Source organism: Callorhinchus milii, unplaced genomic scaffold (assembly GCF_018977255.1).
Source record: "Callorhinchus milii isolate IMCB2004 unplaced genomic scaffold, IMCB_Cmil_1.0 Scaffold3, whole genome shotgun sequence".
Classification (NCBI taxonomy): Eukaryota; Metazoa; Chordata; class Chondrichthyes; order Chimaeriformes; family Callorhinchidae; genus Callorhinchus; species Callorhinchus milii.
In genome coordinates, this window is record NW_024704744.1 from 44,444,747 (window position 1) to 44,463,891 (window position 19,145).

At 40.8% G+C, this 19,145-nt stretch overlaps 1 protein-coding gene across 1 annotated transcript in view; it reads right to left on the reverse strand.

The window, feature by feature from the left end:
• Positions 1–3,214: 3,214 nt before the first annotated feature.
• Positions 3,215–19,145, reverse strand: part of hbs1l (HBS1-like translational GTPase) — an 88,646-nt gene continuing 72,715 nt past the window's right edge. The window contains exons 14-18 of the mRNA XM_007893021.2: positions 15,989–16,079; positions 14,032–14,140; positions 12,345–12,445; positions 7,850–7,994; positions 3,215–3,923 (exon numbers count right to left, since the gene is read on the reverse strand). Of these exons, the coding sequence (XP_007891212.1) occupies positions 3,912–3,923; positions 7,850–7,994; positions 12,345–12,445; positions 14,032–14,140; positions 15,989–16,079 (458 nt within the window). The 3' untranslated portion in view covers positions 3,215–3,911. The remainder of the gene's footprint in view (positions 3,924–7,849; positions 7,995–12,344; positions 12,446–14,031; positions 14,141–15,988; positions 16,080–19,145) is intronic.

Sequence of the window (19,145 nt, forward strand, 5' to 3'; positions counted from 1 at the left end):
GTGTTTTTCCCAGAAAATATATAGTCAATTCACTTTACAGTATATTCTGTCAAGTAATTTGAGACATCGATATAAGCCGTTATATCAAATGCAAGTATTATTATTATTATTATGGATTCTGCTTCCATCATTTTTGGTACGAGCATTCCACAGAATTATTTATGTAAAAACATTTCTCTTAATCACTCCTTATGCTTTTTTTCCTTAATCTGGCGGTGGGTGAGGGGGTGGAGAGTTGGAGGCAGGTTGAGGAAAGGAGAGGAGGGCCAAGCTGGCTGCATAGTAACGTGCTTGGGAATGGAATATCAGACTTAATCCTCTGTGGAGATCTTCGTGCTGGTTCCTGAGCAGGTGGCTCCGCAGCCCTCCAAAGCATATTGATGACAGACCAGCCAGCTTGAATTGTTGGCAGGAAGGTGTGATAAAGCGGTCACTGGGAGCAGGGATTCTTCCTACTCCGCTCCTGTTAATCCTAAAGGGTAGGGTGCCTTAACTGGACAAGTCAGGGAAGTTTACCAGACAGCATTCACAGTAGAAAGCAGGTTAAATTCCAGCAACACACACTCTGGGGTCCCCAAGCCTTGGTTCTTGCCAATCTATGCTAATACTTTCTGGAATTAAGTTAAACCCCCAAGATTTCTTTCTTGTTCTATGCAAGATCAAGCACATATTCAGTAATTATTTTGGTTCTGATATATGCAGAAACCCATTACCACGCTTAAGGATAACCAAACCTGACAGTTTCATGCATACCACCTACACATGGAAATCCCCATGTCCCCAAGATCAGACAGCGTATTAAATTACTTCAGTTTAACCTGCTAAAACTAAATAGCTTGCCATTGAAAGCACTGTCTGGCAAGCTTCCCACTGCTTGTCCAGCTTGGACCACTTCACCCATTAGTGCTTTGGCTTGCAGAGTTAACAGGAGTTGAATGGGAAGAATCCTTGAACTCAAGCACTCCCAATAAGTCAGGCTGGTTGGTCTGTCATCAGCTGTTCCCTTGAGTACTGCAAGCCGCCTGGCTCAAAAACTGGCCACCGAGACCACCACTGAGGATTGATATTTTGTTACTAAGCGTGGCATTTTGGATCCAGTTTAGCTCCAAGGAAACCCCACTTACGTTCCCTCTCCACACCCCCATCCCCCCCCACCCAGGAAGATAGCCACTGTTTGGTCTGCCTATAGATTTGCATAAGTTGCCACTGTTTGCAAAATTATAAACAATAACAATTCCAATACCAATCACTAGCAACCAGTTACCAGCTGGGTGATTCCCCGTGCACATCTTGCTGTTTAACTTTTCACTAATTCAGTGAGATAGTTCAATTCAGATACGCAGCAAATGAATCATTATTTGGATACCAAGATACCAACTCTTTTTCACAATACAGTTTCTCTGAAAAAAACACAAACAGAATTACCTTAAAGTATTTTCATTTTCTGAAGTACAATTTATTTTCAGTTTGAGTCAGTCTTACAAAAGTACTCTGAAGTGGCACTCTTTCAGTGAATAGAATCATACTTTAGGTGTGTAGTAATTGGCAAACAAACAGCTGAAGTCAATCTAAAATAGGTTAACAGACGAACCTGAAGTGCGGTCAATCCAGTTTGAAATATAGTCCTGGCTTGTAAATTAAATTGTAAATTGCCTTGTACTCCTAACAAGAGAATTTCTCTCTGGTCATTACAGTATTCCCAAGTTCTGATCCAATACTAATAGTGCAACTTTGAATTTAAAGGAAATATGCTATTATTCCTTACTTCCAATGGACAGTTTTAGAATAAATATTCAAAGATATGCGTGGTTATCTCCCTGATATACTCAATGCAAGATTTTATAAATGCACTTGGGTTCATATTGGTTGCGTGCATATAAAAAATATTTAAAGTTAACAGGAGATAGTAAGCTTTCACTTCCTGATATCAATTCATTAACTTTCATTTCATCTAATAGGTTAACTGAAATTAAGCAATTCAGTGTTCAGTGGTTTCTCCTCACCTGCCAAAGAACAGGACTGTAGATTGATGTCAATCTTTGAGACACTGAATCTTAATTACATTTTTGAAAGCCTGTTAAATGAGGTTGTTCTTTTGGAACATTTTGTGAAATTTTGGATATGATTGCAGATAGGCCATATTTTTAGTGGGCTTTTCGTGTGCTTGCCAAGCTAAAGAATGCCAGTTCTGGGGAAAGAATGGAGCTAGGTATAACATGGGTTGCCATGAAGCATATAACTCGCATTTATATTGTGTGGTCACTCTTACAGGCAAGCTATTCAATTTCCATGCAAGAAGCATTGCTCAGCAATTCCTGATCAATAACTTGATGGCCAGGTCCACCTAAACTGTTCTCTTGTACAAGTTTAAATGACAATGCCAGAGCTCACAACATTTCAATCAAATTAATTTTGGACAGTTTCTCTAACATAAGAGTAAAGGAATTTATAGGAGCCAAAAAAAACCACACACAGCTAGCTTCAAATTAATCACACGTTCCTCTTAATCTCTCATTGTAAGGGGGCATTTTGTTTTAGCAAAGAGAAAGGCGTGTGAACAAACTATCAGCACAGATAGTTGAACAAGAAACTACAGAAGGTTTCAGAAAGGAACTAGACAAGTTCCTCTCAATTACAAGGATTCACTTTTATTAGATTTAGAGATGGATTCAGAGTTATCAGGCAGAGGAATCAAAGGAATCTTGTAGGAAATTGAATGCGTAGGCTGAATTAACGACTGCCTGAAATTGTCACTTCTGTATAATCAACATTACTTCGGCTTATTAAACACCAAAATATATTTTCTGCTACAACAGTCTACTGATTAAACTATTTTTATTAAGTTCATAACATAACTGCTTTCAAACTGTTATGTAGAAGACTTAAAAACTGCCGCAATAAGTGTCAGATTTCTTTGCTGTCTGGATGTTTTAATGCCCTTAGTTGGCCAGCTCTGAAGTTATAGAAAAGCATACTGTGCCAGTCTTCAACAATTAACTACAAGAATGAGTCTTAGGATGCCTACAATCAGCACTGTTATCTAAAAGGGACATGCATCAAAATGAAACTACAATACAAAGTAAAGAAATCCTAAACCACTTACAGCTAACAGTTCATTTTTATGTTGGAGTACAGCCGATGAGAATGTTGCAATTGCACCAAAAAGTGCACAAGATAATTGAAATAATAAATGACAACAGTTTGAAGTGATACATTGATTTAACCATCTTTTATTCAGTACCAATTGTATTAATGTTGCAGCTTGATGAATGTTTTTTGGAACATGTTCCACTGATATGTGAAAGAGAGTAGTTTTAATATGTCAAATATTACATCTGATCCCCTGATGTGCTGGAGATCACGTTTCGAAACACAGCTCTAAGTACTGTATATGTGCTACTTGTCATCATCAACCTGTGTGAGCAGATCAATGCCTCAATACTTTAGTAAATCATGGCACACTAATGGAAGAACAAACAGGAGGCAGGCAAACCATAGAGGCATTTGTAAACTGTTGGCCACTAAACGTGCTTTTTAGTCAGGTCACTCATCATAGTCCTAGCGTTCATTTTTGAGCCGTTTACTGTATCAGTCTGCAAAGTACTGATAAAAATCACTGTAACGTGCAGAGCTGCAGATACTCTTCTCAGACACATTGCACCTTTGCTTTTGGAGGTATTACTGGCAGTATGACTCAGTATTTTAAGAACACCATCTGTCAGTTGCTTTCTTGAAATGTTATCATACAGTACACATTCGGATTCATTGAAGTCCCATTTTATGGTGTCATAAATTGCACTTTGTTTGCCAACCGATTCCTTGCATCCTTTAAAGCTGTGCGACATTGTCAAGTTGGCCTGTTTTCCTTAGTTTGTATCTCAGAAAGGTCAAGAATCAAGATTCCACTTCAATCATTCTTTGATCTGTATTAAAAACAAAAATTAGTCACACTACCAAACTTCACATTGCTAAAGAACATATCATTTTGTGATTCAGGGAGCGCTATGCAAGAAGCACATAAATAAGAAAAGTGTAAATTTATATTGGGCTGCTGGCTACTCCATTATAATTTCAATCTACGCAAGTTTGTCATAACTCATACTTCATCCCTCCAAAAAATAACAAATAATAATAATTTGGTCACTCAATCCACGATTGTTTGTGGGACACTGCTGTGTGCAATTGGCTTCCACGTTTTGCCCACAAAACATACAGTCAATCCACTTTACAGTGTATCCTGTGAAGCGCTTTGAGATGTCTCAATGAATTGATACGGTGCTCAATCAAATGCAATTATTATTATTAATCTCCTGATTTCTATCCTTCTGCATCAGAATTTTGACAAGACCATTCCGCTTAGAAAATTAACAGCACCAGATGAAGGCATTTGGCTCATCAAGAGTATTCCAACACTCTTCAATCTTCAGACTGTTAGCTACAGATAGTCTGTAAAACTCAACCCTGTAAGTCAAAAACCTATCTGAAAAAGAACAAGCTAAAGTTGTGGGATTCTTTTATTTTTATTATTAAAGTGCAAAGTGGCCACATGCTAAGAAACATACCGGTGTGTTATATTGATAATAATAATCTTTGTATTTGATATAGTGTATTATCACATCATCGAGGCATCTCAAAGTGTTTCACAGAATATATTGTTAAGTGGATTGACTGTGTATTTGTACAAAAATAACAACTTGCACTTACATAGCGCCCTCTACACAGGATAGTATCTCAGCGAGCTTAACAGTAGCAGAGCCTGACTCCGAGCTGGGGCGGGGGGTGAGATGAAAAAGGGGAGGGGGCAGGGCGGAGGGATTGAGGGAGAGTGTTCCAGAATTTTGGGGTGTAGTGGCTGAAAGCACGACTTCCGATAGTGGGGCGGAGGGTGCGAGGGATGAGGAGGAGGCTGGTGCCAGTCGAGCAGAGGCGCTGCATGGCGCACTGGCGAGCGAGGAGTTCGGAGAGGTAGGGAGGTGCCGGGAGTGAATGGCTTTGAACACGAGTGTGAGGATCTTGAAGTTGATCCTCCATGCTTGGTGATGGGGAGCCAGTGGAGCCTGGCCAGAACTGGTGAGATGTGGGTATGGAGTTCGTTCCGGGTCAGTATGCGGGTGGCAGAGTTCTGAATGAGCTGGATCTTTTGAATAGTGGAGCTGGGGAGACTGAAGAGTGCATTTGAGTAATACAGGCGGGAGGTAACAAACTAATCATGAGAGTTTTGGCTGCATTTGGGGTAAGGTACGGTAGGAGGCGGCAATGTGGCGGTGGTGGAAGAAGGCGGTCCTGGTCAGGGACCAGATATGGGGGAGGAAGGACAGCTGGGGGTCGAACCGGTCGCCCAGATTGCACACTGGTTCGGTGAGTGTGAGGGAGAGCCCAGAGAGTTCGGATCCGCAGATGTGAAGACATTAACGGGAGCCAAGGAGTATGGCTTCCATCTTGTCTACATTCAGCTGCAGGAAGTTTGCACTCATCCAATCCCTGATATCTGCCAGACAAGCTGATAGAACATTGTCGGACCTGGAGTCGATGTTGGAGGAGGCAAAGCAGACTTGGGTGTCATCCGCATACATGTGGAAATTTACCCCGTGTCTGCGGATTACATTGCCCAGAGGGAGCAAATAGATGAGGAAAAGAAGAGGGCAAAGATGGAGCCCTGGGATACCCTGCAGGTGACCGGGTGGGGGCGGGAGGAGAAACCATTTGCCGAGATGAAATGGAGGCGGTGGGTCTTGAACCATGCGAGTGCGGTCCCACTAAAGTGGATGAAGGATAAGAGGCGGTAGAGGAGGATGGCGTGGTCGACTGTCTCGAACGTGGCAGAGATTTCCAGGTTGACAAGGAGGCAGAGGGAGCCCTGGTCACAGATGGAGAGGACATCGTTTATGACTTTAACAAGCGCTGTCTCTGTGCTGTGGGCAGGGCGAAAACCAGACTGCAGGGGCTCGAGGAGGAGGGAGAGGTGTGACAAAAGTTGACCTACAACAATAAGTTCCAGGACTTTGGCAAGGAAGGTTAGGTTGGAGATGGGATGGTAGTGTGAGAAATTGGAGGGATCAAGGGTGGGGTTTTTGAGGAGGAGTGTGATGACAGTGGTTTTCATGGGGATTGGAAGAGAGCCTGAGGAGAGAGCCTGGTTGACCGTGTCGGCCAGCAGTGGGGAGAGGAGGTGGAGTTGAGTGATCAGCAGCTGGGTGGGGAGGGGGGGGTCGAGGGAGCAGTTGGTGAACTTCATCCGGGTGATTGTGGTTGAGAGGGAGGGAGAATGAGGGCAAAGAAGTGTAAGGAGGTAGGGGAGTGGCAGGAGCCGTGGTGGAGCGAGAAGGTGGTGGGAATGGTCTGGGTGGTGTGGAAGGCAACGTGAGGGGGAGGATGATGCAGCCAAGGGGATGTTTTCAATCTTTGAGGTGAAGAAGTCTAGGAACTCTTCGCACTTGGTGTTTGATGTGAGGATAGAGGGAGCTTGAGGGAGTATTCGGAGGAGGGGATGAACGGTGGAAAACAACATCTTTGGATTGTTGTTTGCCTCCAGGATGACTTTGGAGTAAAAGTCAGTTGTGGCTTATGAAAGAGAAAGGTGGTAAGTCAAGCCACAGCTGGCAGTGAATTGTGTGGCCGGAATTCTGCGTCCAGGTTTGTGTTTTGAGTGAGCGTAGATGACTGTTGTACCAGGGGGAGTGGGTGGGTTTGGACACAACTCTGGATTTCAGGGGAGCCAGGGAATTAAAGGTTGTGGAGAGACAGTATTCAGCAGCTTGATGGCTGCATCAGGATCGCTGCGGGTAGAGGGCCAGAGGGAGGGGAGGTCCGAGGAAGAGAGGGCATTTGTGAGGGACGCGGGGTGAAGCTTTTTCCAGGAGTGAAAAAAAAAAGGTGGAGGGTTTGGAAGAGGGGAGGGGGATGCGGGAGGAGAGGGAGATGAGGAAGTGGTGAGATGGCTTGTTCGTGATAGACAGATCGGAAATGTCAAGGCCATGTGTGATGACGGGGTCGAGGGAGTGGCCATGGTTGTGGGTCGGTGCGTCGATGTGGGGGGTGAGGTTTAGGGAGGAGAGGAGGGCAGTGATATCCGAGGAGGTGGTGCAAGGGAAGTTTAGGAGGAGGTTAAAATCACCCATTATGAGTAAGTGTTCAGTGCAGAGGGACAGGGATAAGAGGAGAGAGGAGATATCGGTGAAGAAGAAGCCAGTAGGTTTGGGAGGTGGGGGGCAGTAAACTAGGATAATTTTGAGGGAGAGAGAGGAGAGATAGTAGAGGGTGAGGTGCTCAAAGGAGGAGAAACAGCCAGTGGAATACAACAAGATTACATTTGTATAGCACCTTTCACGTCGGGAGGACGTCCCAAGGCGCTGAAATAGGAATAAGGGATAGACCAAGGGAAGCTTGGGAAATGAGGGCCACCCCGCCGTTGGTTGGGGCGGGAGATGTGGTGAAACATGTAACCAGAAGGGGAGGCTTCAACGAGGGGGACAGGATCACCAGAGAGCCAGGTTTCTGTAAGTCCAAGAATATCAATGTGCTCATCCAGGATGAGGCTGTGGATAGTAAGGGCTTTATTGGAAAGGGAGCGGATATTTTGGAGGGAAATGCAGATGGGTTTGCTGGTGGGAGGGATGGAGGAGACAGTAGTATAGAGAAGATTTGGGGTCGTGGGGAGAAACAACCGTGGAGTTTGAGGAGCAGGCAATGTTGTGGAGAGTATGGATGAGGAAGAGGGAAGGGGTGTTTGGCTTTCGGAGATGGTTTTTGCGGAGAGTGAGCGATGGGACAGTTGTAGTCAGTGTTATTTAACATTTCATATAACAAAAAGATCACAAAAAAAAGATAATATCCAATTTTAAATTACTACCTCTGTGACTACTCCTGCTGCAATAGTGGATCCAGCATAACGTAGCATAAAGCGACCTAGCTCTTTAAAGTCTTTGTAGAGTTCCAGAGCAACGGTTCTATGTGTTTGCAGCTCTATCAACGCATTCTGTCCCTTAGTCAAACATCTGAAAGAGATCATGTCAAAATATTGAATCCAGATAGAGTATATAATCTCCTGGATCGTAAGTAAATCTACGTGAGTCATAAGGAACAAAGGATATAAAGAATACATGTTCTCCCCTTTTTTGGGCATTTCACAATTAATAATAATAATAATAATAATCCTTGCATTTGATATAGCACTTTTCACGTCGGGAGGACGTCCCAAAGCGCTTCACAGAACACACTGTAAAGTGAATTGACTGTGTATTTGTGGGCGAACGCGGCAGCCAATTGTGCACAGCAATGTCCCACAAACAGTCGTAGATTGAAAATGACCAATTTAATTATTGTTTTTTTTTTGGAGGGATTATTATTAGGCGTGTGGAGTAAGGAAACTTGCCCAAGGTTTCGCCCTGCCTGGAATTGAACTCAGGTCTCTCACTTGCAAAGCGAGTGCTCTAACCACTGAGCTACAGGACTCCGAATAAGTGAGTCGGATGAGAGTTTCAAGAATTTTATGCACTTCAAACCCTCTTGAGGTTGGATATAGTTTAATGCTGGTGCTAATGTCAGGTCTGTATCCTTGATTCATTGGCAACCACAACATTCTGAGCTACATCAGCTCACAAAGAAAACAAAATAATACTTGTGCAAGTACATTTTAAAGCACAAGGATAATAATAATTATAATCCTTGCATTTGATATAGCAAATATAAGATAATGTGAAGTTCCGTTGAGTATTTTTCTGAGTTGGCTTGTAATGGAATTGTTGTTCGCACACAGCATGAATAAGCGCATCACCAATTGCTGTAATTTGATTTCAGATCTTGTGACCCAGCTAAACAATTGATCAAAGTACAGATCTGGGCATTCCGAAACTGCTTGCTCACATCTTTCATTTCATCACGTACATTTCCTTTATGGTAGTAACAGTCACCTACAATTTCCGAATAACGGCCCTTTCACATTGTGCATGTATCACTTAAAAGGGATAGTCCTTCCTGGCACCTTATACACGTTTTTAACGTTAAATTATAATATTTAAAACAAAGTTTAGAAATTTCCACCCAAAATATTCTAGTTCAAAACGGTGACTGATTTTTAAACAAAATTGAACACAGTGAATTTGTAATAAAAATAAAAAAGGTGGAAATCTACAAGTCAAACAGTGTCTGAATGACAATAAGTTAAAATTCTAGGCATGTCTATCTATCAGATCTCTATAATTCAATCCCTTGCTTGCCTGCTCTGATGCAAGTGTTATGGTTGCTCAAATTTGGCCTCAGCACGTGGCTGAATTATTTAGTCAATCTCACAAGGACATCATTGCTTCAATTCCTGTGCTGGTACAGAAATTAGAAGACATGGCAAGGAAGTTCATCTCGATCAATTCACAAATTTTCAGGCTACTAAACTACTGAATAAGATCTTATTTTTATTTAAAGCAAAGCTCATCACTGTCCTTGTTCAAAATGAAATAATGGGGGCTGCAATCAGCTTCAACTCCCATCTGTATTTTTCCATCAATTTGTACAAATTCCAATTTGGGGAGTTTGGTGGAGGTGTACTATCCTTAGTCAGTATGCGAAAGCAAAGTTAACAGACATCTAAAAAGACAGAAAACAAAAACCAAAGTCGCTGGGAACACTCAGCAGGTCAGGAAGCATCTATGGAGACAGGAAAATGAGTCAACGTTTCAGGTTCATGACCCTTCGTCAGAACTGTTCTAATGAAGGGTCGTGGACACAAAATGTTGACTCACTTTCCTTTCTCCATAGATGCTGCCTGACCTGCTGAGTGTTCCCAGCGACTTCGGTTTTTGTTTTCAGATTTCCAGCATCTGCGGTATTTTGTGTTTTGTTTATATCTAAAAAGGCAGGACTTCTTTAGTATCCTGGGAAGTTAAACTACAATTCGTTCGAATTAACATTCATTCAACAGTCAGAAAAACAAACGCTGATGCAGTTTTGCACTGGAAATGACATTTAGATAAGACTGTCTGTTCTGAAGAACTTCCCCAAGCGGTTACAAGCTACAGTATCTCAATTTGGTGTCTACATGCCTCAAGTAGAAGGCTAGGAGTTCAAGCCCCATGTCAGGACTTTGAACTCAAACAGACTAGGCTGCCACTCGAATGCAGTATTCTGGAGGCAGTGCATTGTTGAGGGGTGTCAGCCTTCAGGTGAGATATTAAACTGAGGTCTTGTATGCCGGTTCAGGTGGATGTTTAAGATCCTATGGCACGATTCAAAAAGGGAAGGGAGTTCTCCCAATGTCCTGGCTGACAACGATCCAGATAAAACTGGGCATTCACTTCATTGCTGTTTGTGAGACATTGCTGTGTACAAATTGACTGCCATGTTCTCCTACAAAATGCTTCCAAGTAATATTCATTTTACAGTAAATCCTGTGAAGGCCTTTGAGAATCCCCCCTCCCTATATATCAAATGCAAGGATCATTATTTGCTTTAGCATCATACCCTGGGTATGATCCGATGTGTTATTAATGTAGCTCCCTCACATTGCTAATCTCAGTGGTTCACACTCCTTTGAACTATTTGCTTTTGGTTAAAAGAAGTACTGATTGCAGGAGTTAAACTATTAAACCTATTAAACTACATGACCACACATGTATTGAATTCCACACGTTCAGTAGTTATAAGAGTACAATACTTCCTGCATATTACTTTTCATACAAATAATTTTTTTCTTTACAGTACAGCATTTATTTTTTATTCAAATATTCCTTTTACATTGCCTGGTGATTTCTACAACAATTTTTTGTCAGTACAAATTATTCATGCGCACACATTTAAGTTTCCTTATCATATTGCTTAAGATCCAGTGTTTGTCGTCCCCCTTTGAATATTTATAATTAAAACTTCTTCAAAAATCATGGCAGTGCACCTCTTCATTACTTAGACACTTGCAGGTGTCAGCTTGTCTCAGTCAGTAGCACTCTTGGCACTGGGTCACAGATTATGGGTTCAAGCCCCACGCTGGGACATTGAGTTCACGGGTTCGGCTTACATTCCAATGAGGTGCTGGGGGGAATGTTGCATTGGTGCATGAGACATTAAAACTTCAGATGAGACATTAAAACTGGGATCCTGTATACTTGTCTAGGTGGGCAATCGCATGATACTATTTGAAAAGAAAAGAAAGCCTCCCTCAACATCAAGGACACCAGTCCTCCAGATAAATTGTTTATTCACTTAATGGTTGTTTGTAAGATATGGCTGTCCATAAGAATGGCTGCCAAATTCAACTACAAATATATATATATAAGTGTAATCACTACACTTCACAGTCACTACATTTTTGAAACATTTCAACGTTATAGATGTAATATTAAATGCAAGATTATTTTGTTATTACTTTACAGTGATTTGATTGACATATGTTGTTCTGAATATTAATCAAGGAGGATTCCATTCCACTGTTAAATTAGCCTCATGGTCATTTCTGACAGGCCACAAGAAGAAATGCTCTACCACTGGGTTGGAAGGTGACCAAGTATAGGTGCCAGGGTTATACTACATGGCATCCAAACATGATTTATCCTGAAAAAACAGCTGCCATTAGTTTGCTTTCTTATTCCGGGGAACAATGCAACAGAAAGCTTGTGCTGCAAATACTCTTGTGGTAGACATCTACCACAACAGTGTTTGCAACACAAACTTTCTTTATTACCTAGTTACACAGTGGGGTTACCTAGATGGTAAAACATGTTAATCAGGTCATGCATATGTTATAAATAGACATAGATTCAAAGACTCTACCATTTAACATAGCCATTTGCGCTACAGAAATGGTTCTACAACCTGTGAACAGGCTCGATGGGAAAGATAGCAAACAAAAGACTCTTAGTTTTAACCATCCATAAGCTGCTCGTGCCAGAAGGATTACTCTGGTCAGGTAAACAAAAAATTACTATAGGACAAAGAGATCTTCAGATCTTGGCATAATTATTTAGGTTTAAGGTTAATGCTAATGCAACATAAGTATCAGTACTTCAGGTTATCACCTGCATGTGGGTTTCACCCTCCCCAGGTTGCCAATGTCCTCATTCTCAGCCATGTTACTGGGAAAGGTGCCACAAAGAGGCTTCCCACTTAACCACATGTCAGGTGACTCACATTCACAACTAAGCTGGCCAGAGTGTGGTATTGATAAGGAGGCTGAGAGCAGGAAATGGTGCACGCCATGTGTGAAAAGATAGCAGAGGAAAAATAGACAATTTTGCTATCTTAGAAGTCATCCATACCTCAGAATATTCAACTAAGATGACCCAATTCACTTTAGCCTTCCTCACTTAAACATTAATCGGAGTGATCGGAGATAAAGAAAGAAAAACCAAAGCAGCACTTACTTGGGTTTTTTCTTGAGAACCTCTCCTGTGCTCTTGTGCAGAACACTCACTAGTCTTCGGATTGTTCCTGGCTCACTCACAGTTTGGTAATGTAATAACACCTGTTCATAAAATATACAACTTCATGCCGTCAGGCCGTATTTTGAACTTCAAGTAAATGTTCTTTGAAGCAGTCTTAATTATAGTGATGTACACTACATTTCTAGATTTTTAAAATTAAATTTTTATCACCATTGTGGTTTCACTGACAAATTACTTACCACCATCCCAGAGATTGAAAAGGAAAACACACAAAACCTGTTCATCATTGCCTGTGATTTCAAAGTTTTAGAACAAACGGAAACATCTCCTTGAAGGACAATGCAAATGTTCCCATTTTAAACGGTATTAGAACCTGGAAATGGCCCTGCTAATCTATACGTCATCTCATGGGAACACGGAATTATACAGTACAGAAGGAGGCCATCGTGTCTGTGCCGGCTCTTTGAAAAGAGCTACCCCAATCAATCCCACTCCCCCGCTCTCTCCCCATAGCCCTGAAAACTTGTCCTCCTCAAATAATTATCTACTTCTCTCTTAAAAGTTGTTATTGAATCGGCTTCCACCACCCTTTCAGGTAATGCATCTCAGTTGCACAGTCAAAGTGGTGTCAAATAGAGGACAGGGATTCTTTTAAACAAGGGTGGCGGGGGGGGAGCAAACTGAATGACCTGGGCTAAGTGTACCTCCTCCAGATTGCTGGACTATGTGACGAGATATGGTGACTGCAGCAAAGGTTCATTTGGGGAAGTGGGTGGAATACAGCCTGGAAACAGGAGAAAGGTTGAGGTGGAACCTCTCTGCACTCAAAAGGCCAATTCTCTTGGGGAATTTATATTTGTTTAACCTGATCAGTTAAAAAAAAGCGCCAACAATTTCAGATGGACCTAATATGTTGGGAAAGAAAATTTTCAAGCCATTTTTCTGAATGGAATTGATTTAAAAGTTGGTTCAAAATATTCCATTCCTCCACCCCATTGAAAAAAACTAATGAGGAATTATTTCTAGATGTTGATTGTGCAGCACACAAAAACTGAACATCAGTACTAAGTTGTACAACAACAATTTGGATTTATATAGCGCCCTCCACGCTGGACGGCATCTCAGAGCGCTTCACAGTAAAGGATCCCGGGGCCGAACCAGGGGGAGGAACGTGACCAAAGGCGCGGTCGAAAAGAAGCCAAATCAGTTAAAATATAAAATGAACTGTAATACTTTTGGGGGCTGGAGTATATGTCACAGCTGTAATGGGAAATTCTGAGTGTTTGAAGAGGAATCTTCGCACAGTTGTGGGACCAGAAACAAGATGCAATAGCACAATGCCTGTGTTCAACGAGTAAGTTATCCCACACACGCGAAGACTATCCCAGAACCCCTGCGCCCCACCCCTTCCACACCTCCTTCAAGGTCCATTACAAGATCAAGATCTTCCTTCCTATGCCTTTGGTCATATTACATGCTTATTTTAGCTTGCACCAGAACCTGTAGGGTATAAGTGTAACAGGTATAAGTTTATTGATCAAGATGCGACAAGTGCGATTAAACTGATTTAAAAAGTCCAAGTGCAAATTTGTTTTGAAACTCACAGTCATCATTTAATAAATTCTAAATGAACAACAATGTAGAAGAACGAGAAAAGTACACTTACTGGCAAACCTTGTGTGATTGGCAAATCAATATTGAAAATAAGAACTCGAGCTCTAAACCTTGTGCATGTTTTAATAGGTGCTTTCTGATCACAGAAAATACAGCCCACACTGCAGGGAGAAAGGAAAGTGAAATCAGTGGACCTACTAAATAAAAATGACTATCATTGAGATTTATTAATCAATTCTGCATACCAATTGATCCACAAAAAACAGATTTTCTATTATTTAACATTGATGCCCTGTGATGTATTTGGCAGCTTAAGCAAGTATTAATGCATGTCAATAACTTGCATTGCTGGAACAAGCTCAACTGCCACTGCTCAATAGATAAACAACTATTTATTCAACAGTCAGAATGAAAGTTCGAGTGCATTGGAATCAGAGATAGCTTTGACCTGGATGTCTGTGCATTAATAAAGATAGTTTAACTACTTTTTACAAAGAATTAATCCAATTCTAATTAATAATCCATACTATAAAATTATACAATTTATATAGCATCTTCTAATGTCGGGAGGACATCTTAAAAAACTTTACACAGCTAAATTCTTGAATTTGCTATAGTGCCTTATTGCGCTTTAATTGTCATGTCTTTTCAAATATTTTGGATTAAATAATGATTGCAGAGAGGTTCGGCACTTAACAAAGCTGCAAAGACCTATGATGCTATCCTGCATGGAGGGCGGTATATAAGTGCAAGTTGTTGTTTATCAATTCTAATTGCTACTTCTTTTCGAATATTTTGGATTAAACAATCACAAAGGAGAATTTCTCAGTCCGACAGCAAAAGGCAGCTGAATTTAAATGCAGTTGAAACAAACATTACGATGCTGGTTTAAATTAATGACAGATAAAATTCAGCTTTTTTTTTTACTGCTATGGACATCATGCTGCAGGTTTTTTTCTACAACCAAACAAGGCTACACTTCCTAAAAGCAGATAGCAGCATAAAAGGTAGATAGACTTGACATTCAACATGAATGGAGCACATGTGCTTTCAAGGCTCAAAATTGTGGGAGCTAAGGAGGGTGCCTGCTGTTTTGTCCATGTTAAGTTGCGAGAATTTAGCCTTAATACTTGACAGACAAGCGGACTTGACAGAAAATCAGTGGATCTGGAATCAACAGCAGAAATGAAAGAACAGATTTGGGTGTCACCCGCACATGTGAATGAGGAAAAGGAGGGGACTGAGGACAGAGCCCTGAGGTGCTCTGCAGGCGACAATGCAAGAATGCGAGGTGAAAAATGTTGGCGGAGACAAAGTGGAGGCAATCGGAAAAGTAGGAATGGAACTAGGAGGATGCAGTGCCCGGGAAGTGTATGAGGGAGGATGGAGTGCTCGACAATGTCTAAGGCGGCAGAAGTCAAGGAGGACACTGAGTCCCAGTCAGATAGTACATCATTGGTGTCTCTGATAAGGGCCATCACTGCTGTGGGCAAAGTGGTCTGGAGGGACTTGAGTAGGCAGTGGAAAGAACGGTAGGAGTAAAATTGAGCGGAAACAATGTTTTCCAGCAGTTTGGATAGAAAGGACAGATTGGAGATAGCCCGACAGTTGGACAGTTTAGAGGGATCGAGGGTAGGTTTTTTGAGGAAGGGATGATGATGATTTTTGAAGGGGAGGAGGACAGTGCCAGGCAGAACAGGCTGACTCTGGATTGGATGCTGTGCTTGGAAAATGTATTAGGATGTTGTGCAAGAAAAAGTCTCGAGTAGGGAAATCTGAAAAGATTGTGAAGAGCAAAGCAATGTTTCTAAAATGTTGTCCACTGCTAGTGAAACTTTCAACTTTCACATATTATAGAGTTATATGTGCAACTAGGGGGATTTTAAATCGGTATTTAAATCAGCAGCAGCTGGTCTGCTTGTAGCTATTTCTGAAGGGTTCCGAGACATTTTTTAAAAAAGCGTGAGACATCCAAAACAGAATACCAAAAAAAGGAAAAAACGCCTTACTTTATTTTTATAATATCCACACCAGTCACAGTGAGAGTAACGTGTTCCCCTGCTGCAGCCCAATCGACTGGCTCATCGTGTAATGTGATTCCTGGAAATGAGTAAATTCAACACCACAGTCAGCTTTCCGGGCTGTGACACAGAACATAGTATCAGTGAAAAAACTATTTAAATTGTTTTTAACCTTGGTTGACACTGATCTGAGTCATCATTTCTCAACATGAATGGGCAACTAGTTAAAAAATATAGCAACCATTACACAGCATCCTGCATCGACTAATACAACGTGAGAAAAGCACATGATATGTGCGCATTGCATAACGTCTTGAATTTCAATGTGGTCAAATTCATTAACAATTTTTTTAAAATAAAAAAGCAGTTTACAAAACCACTTATTTTTCGTTACTTAGTTCCCCACATCTCTCCATTTCTTACATAACATTTCCTGACTGATATTTACATAAAATTTTCTGTTGGAAGTTTCATCGTTGGGTCTGTGTGAAGTTAACTGTTAATAAGTGTAAAATAACCCGGTAAGCATTTTAATGCAGAAATATCCATTTAAGGAGTTAGTACAAATGAGTGAATCAAATGACGGCTTACCACCTTTAATGCAAAGTGAATGTGTACATTACCGCACTGAATACCACAAACCTCACAACGTTCAACACTAACCATTAGACCAGTGAAAATGGCCCAATTACTTTGACATGAAGTTTTAAAGTTGTATTAATTCACATGAAATACTTCCTTTTTTGGCATTTGTGACTTATACAATAGCGATAATAACAATATAATAATAATCCTTGCATTTGATATAGCGCCTTATCACGTCTTCGCGTCTCAAAGCGCTTCACACAATATACTATAAAGTGAATTGACAGTACATTTTTATGGGCGAAAAGCAGGAGCCAATCGCGCACAGCAGTGTCCCACAGTCGTGGATTGAGTGACCAAATTATTATTATTTTATATTATTGAATTATTATTATTTTATTAAGGGATTATTACCCCCAGAAAGTGATTTGCCAATCAACTAACAACCAGGTTGCCACTTACTGCTAGGTAAACAGAGGCATGTGGAGTAAGGAAACTTGCCCAACATTTCGCCCTGCCCGGGAATCGAATGCAAGCCCTCTCGCTTGCAATGTGAGTGCTCTAACCAGTAAGCTATAGGACTCCACAGGGATTTGTTTGTATAATGGGTAGTTGTATTTTTTTCTAGTATTTGATCCACCTTGCTTCAAATCAGATCGACAAAAGATCATTAAGTAAGAATATTGTAATGTTACACAATACATGAACTGTAAGAATCTTTCCAACAGGACTGAATAGCAGTAATTATCTTCAGAAATACATTTATTCTCAATCTAACGATTAACACAATTTAGATTTAAGTAGCTTCCTTCACGGCCAAAGAAGTACGTTTTGACAGGTACCTTGAAAGGAGGGAGGGAGGTAGCGAAGCTAGATAGTCGGGCGAGTGATTTGACTCAAATTTCTAACTTCAGTGAATCTATCTGTCCTTTTGGCTAATTAATACATGTATATCCACTATTATGTTTTTTGAAAAAAACAAAACTGTTTCCAGACAATTCAGCTGTACCGGGGTGAAAATGTACGAGTTGAAGCAGTTTCAAAACATAATCATTGTGAAAGTCTATAAACATTTTCTTTAAAAATAAACAAAAGGCAATTTTCATATCAAGCAGACAGATCAATTTTCAGGTCAACTGATCAAAAAAAATGAAAATAATGCTCTGTCTGTTAGTGGAACAGCTTCCCAACAGACAACTGTAAAAAATGTGCACCAGAGTGACTGAGCAACACTGTATCACATACAAATAGGTGCACCAGTGGGAACGTGATTTCATTTCACCAAAACCTTTATGCATTGAACTGATGAATAATTGCTGCTTTCATCAGAAAGCTTTTCATGCTTGAAAGACTCATTCTTTGCCACTGAGGAACAGCCTACTCCAAACTCTTGTACTGTCACCAGCTTAGCTGCTACAACAAGTCCACACAGTAAAAGACAGTGTAGTCAAATTTTCAGTTTATATGATATTATGGTACTAAGTAGGCTGTTGGAAGAGCCTTCTTCATACCATTCTCAATAGTGATAACATATGGGCATCTGGGACTCAATTTTGGGTCAGTGGAATACTGCCATTTTGAGGGATTTTTTTGTCAGTTTTTGTCAAAGGTCCCAACACTCAGTCCAACAATTTGGAACCGGTATTGTGTACCTCACCATTGTTCCCAAATAAAATTGCAGAAAATCAATTCCAAATGAAAACTGAATTTAAGAATTTTATGGCCTAAAACCATAAGAAATTTCAGGCAGTCAATTCTCAGCAGAGCCAGAGCACTTAGCTTCATCCTAGGCTAAGAATGAGGGATAAAGCATTTTTTTTAAAATTCTCACCCCTGACTGCTATCCAGACACTCCTGCTGGAAAATGTAAATTGTATGAACTCAACCGGGCTCAGCTGGGATGACTCCTCACAGTCAGTAGCCCATCAGCACTCTCTTTCAGAATGAAATGTTAAATATTGTCACTCTTGAGTAAGCAAGCCCAAAGAAAAGAGGAAGGAGGAAAGGAAAAGAAAAAAACAAAGGAAAAGGTCAACAAGGATATGGGGTGAGAGGGGGGGAGTGGGGCTGATTGGGTAGCTCTTCCAAAGCATGCACAGGCATGCTAGGCCGATTGGCCTCCTTCTGGGCTGTAATATTCCATGATTCCAACAAGCAAAAGTAGGTACGTAGCTTCAAATAAGTGAAAAATATCTTTTCAAAAAATCCTTGCTGTTGAGCAAGTAACTACAGCAGCATAGTATCTGCCCTTTGAATAGATTTATACATATTCCTGCTGCTTTAGCCTTAATCTAATCAATGTGATCAAGATTTCTGGTAAAGTTACAATAATAGCTCAGATCTGTGTTTGGAATAACAGCATAACTGACAAACAAACGTGTCAAACAATCTAGTCACAAAAACTAATAAAATAACTCAATGACATGAAGTGAGACTACCTCAGCTCGCTCAGCACTTTTCCCATCATGATCAGCAATTTTCACAATGGGTTTAAAAAAAACGTTTCATAAACAGAGAACATGGACTATTAAGTTCCATCTATGAAACATGTGCAACTCAC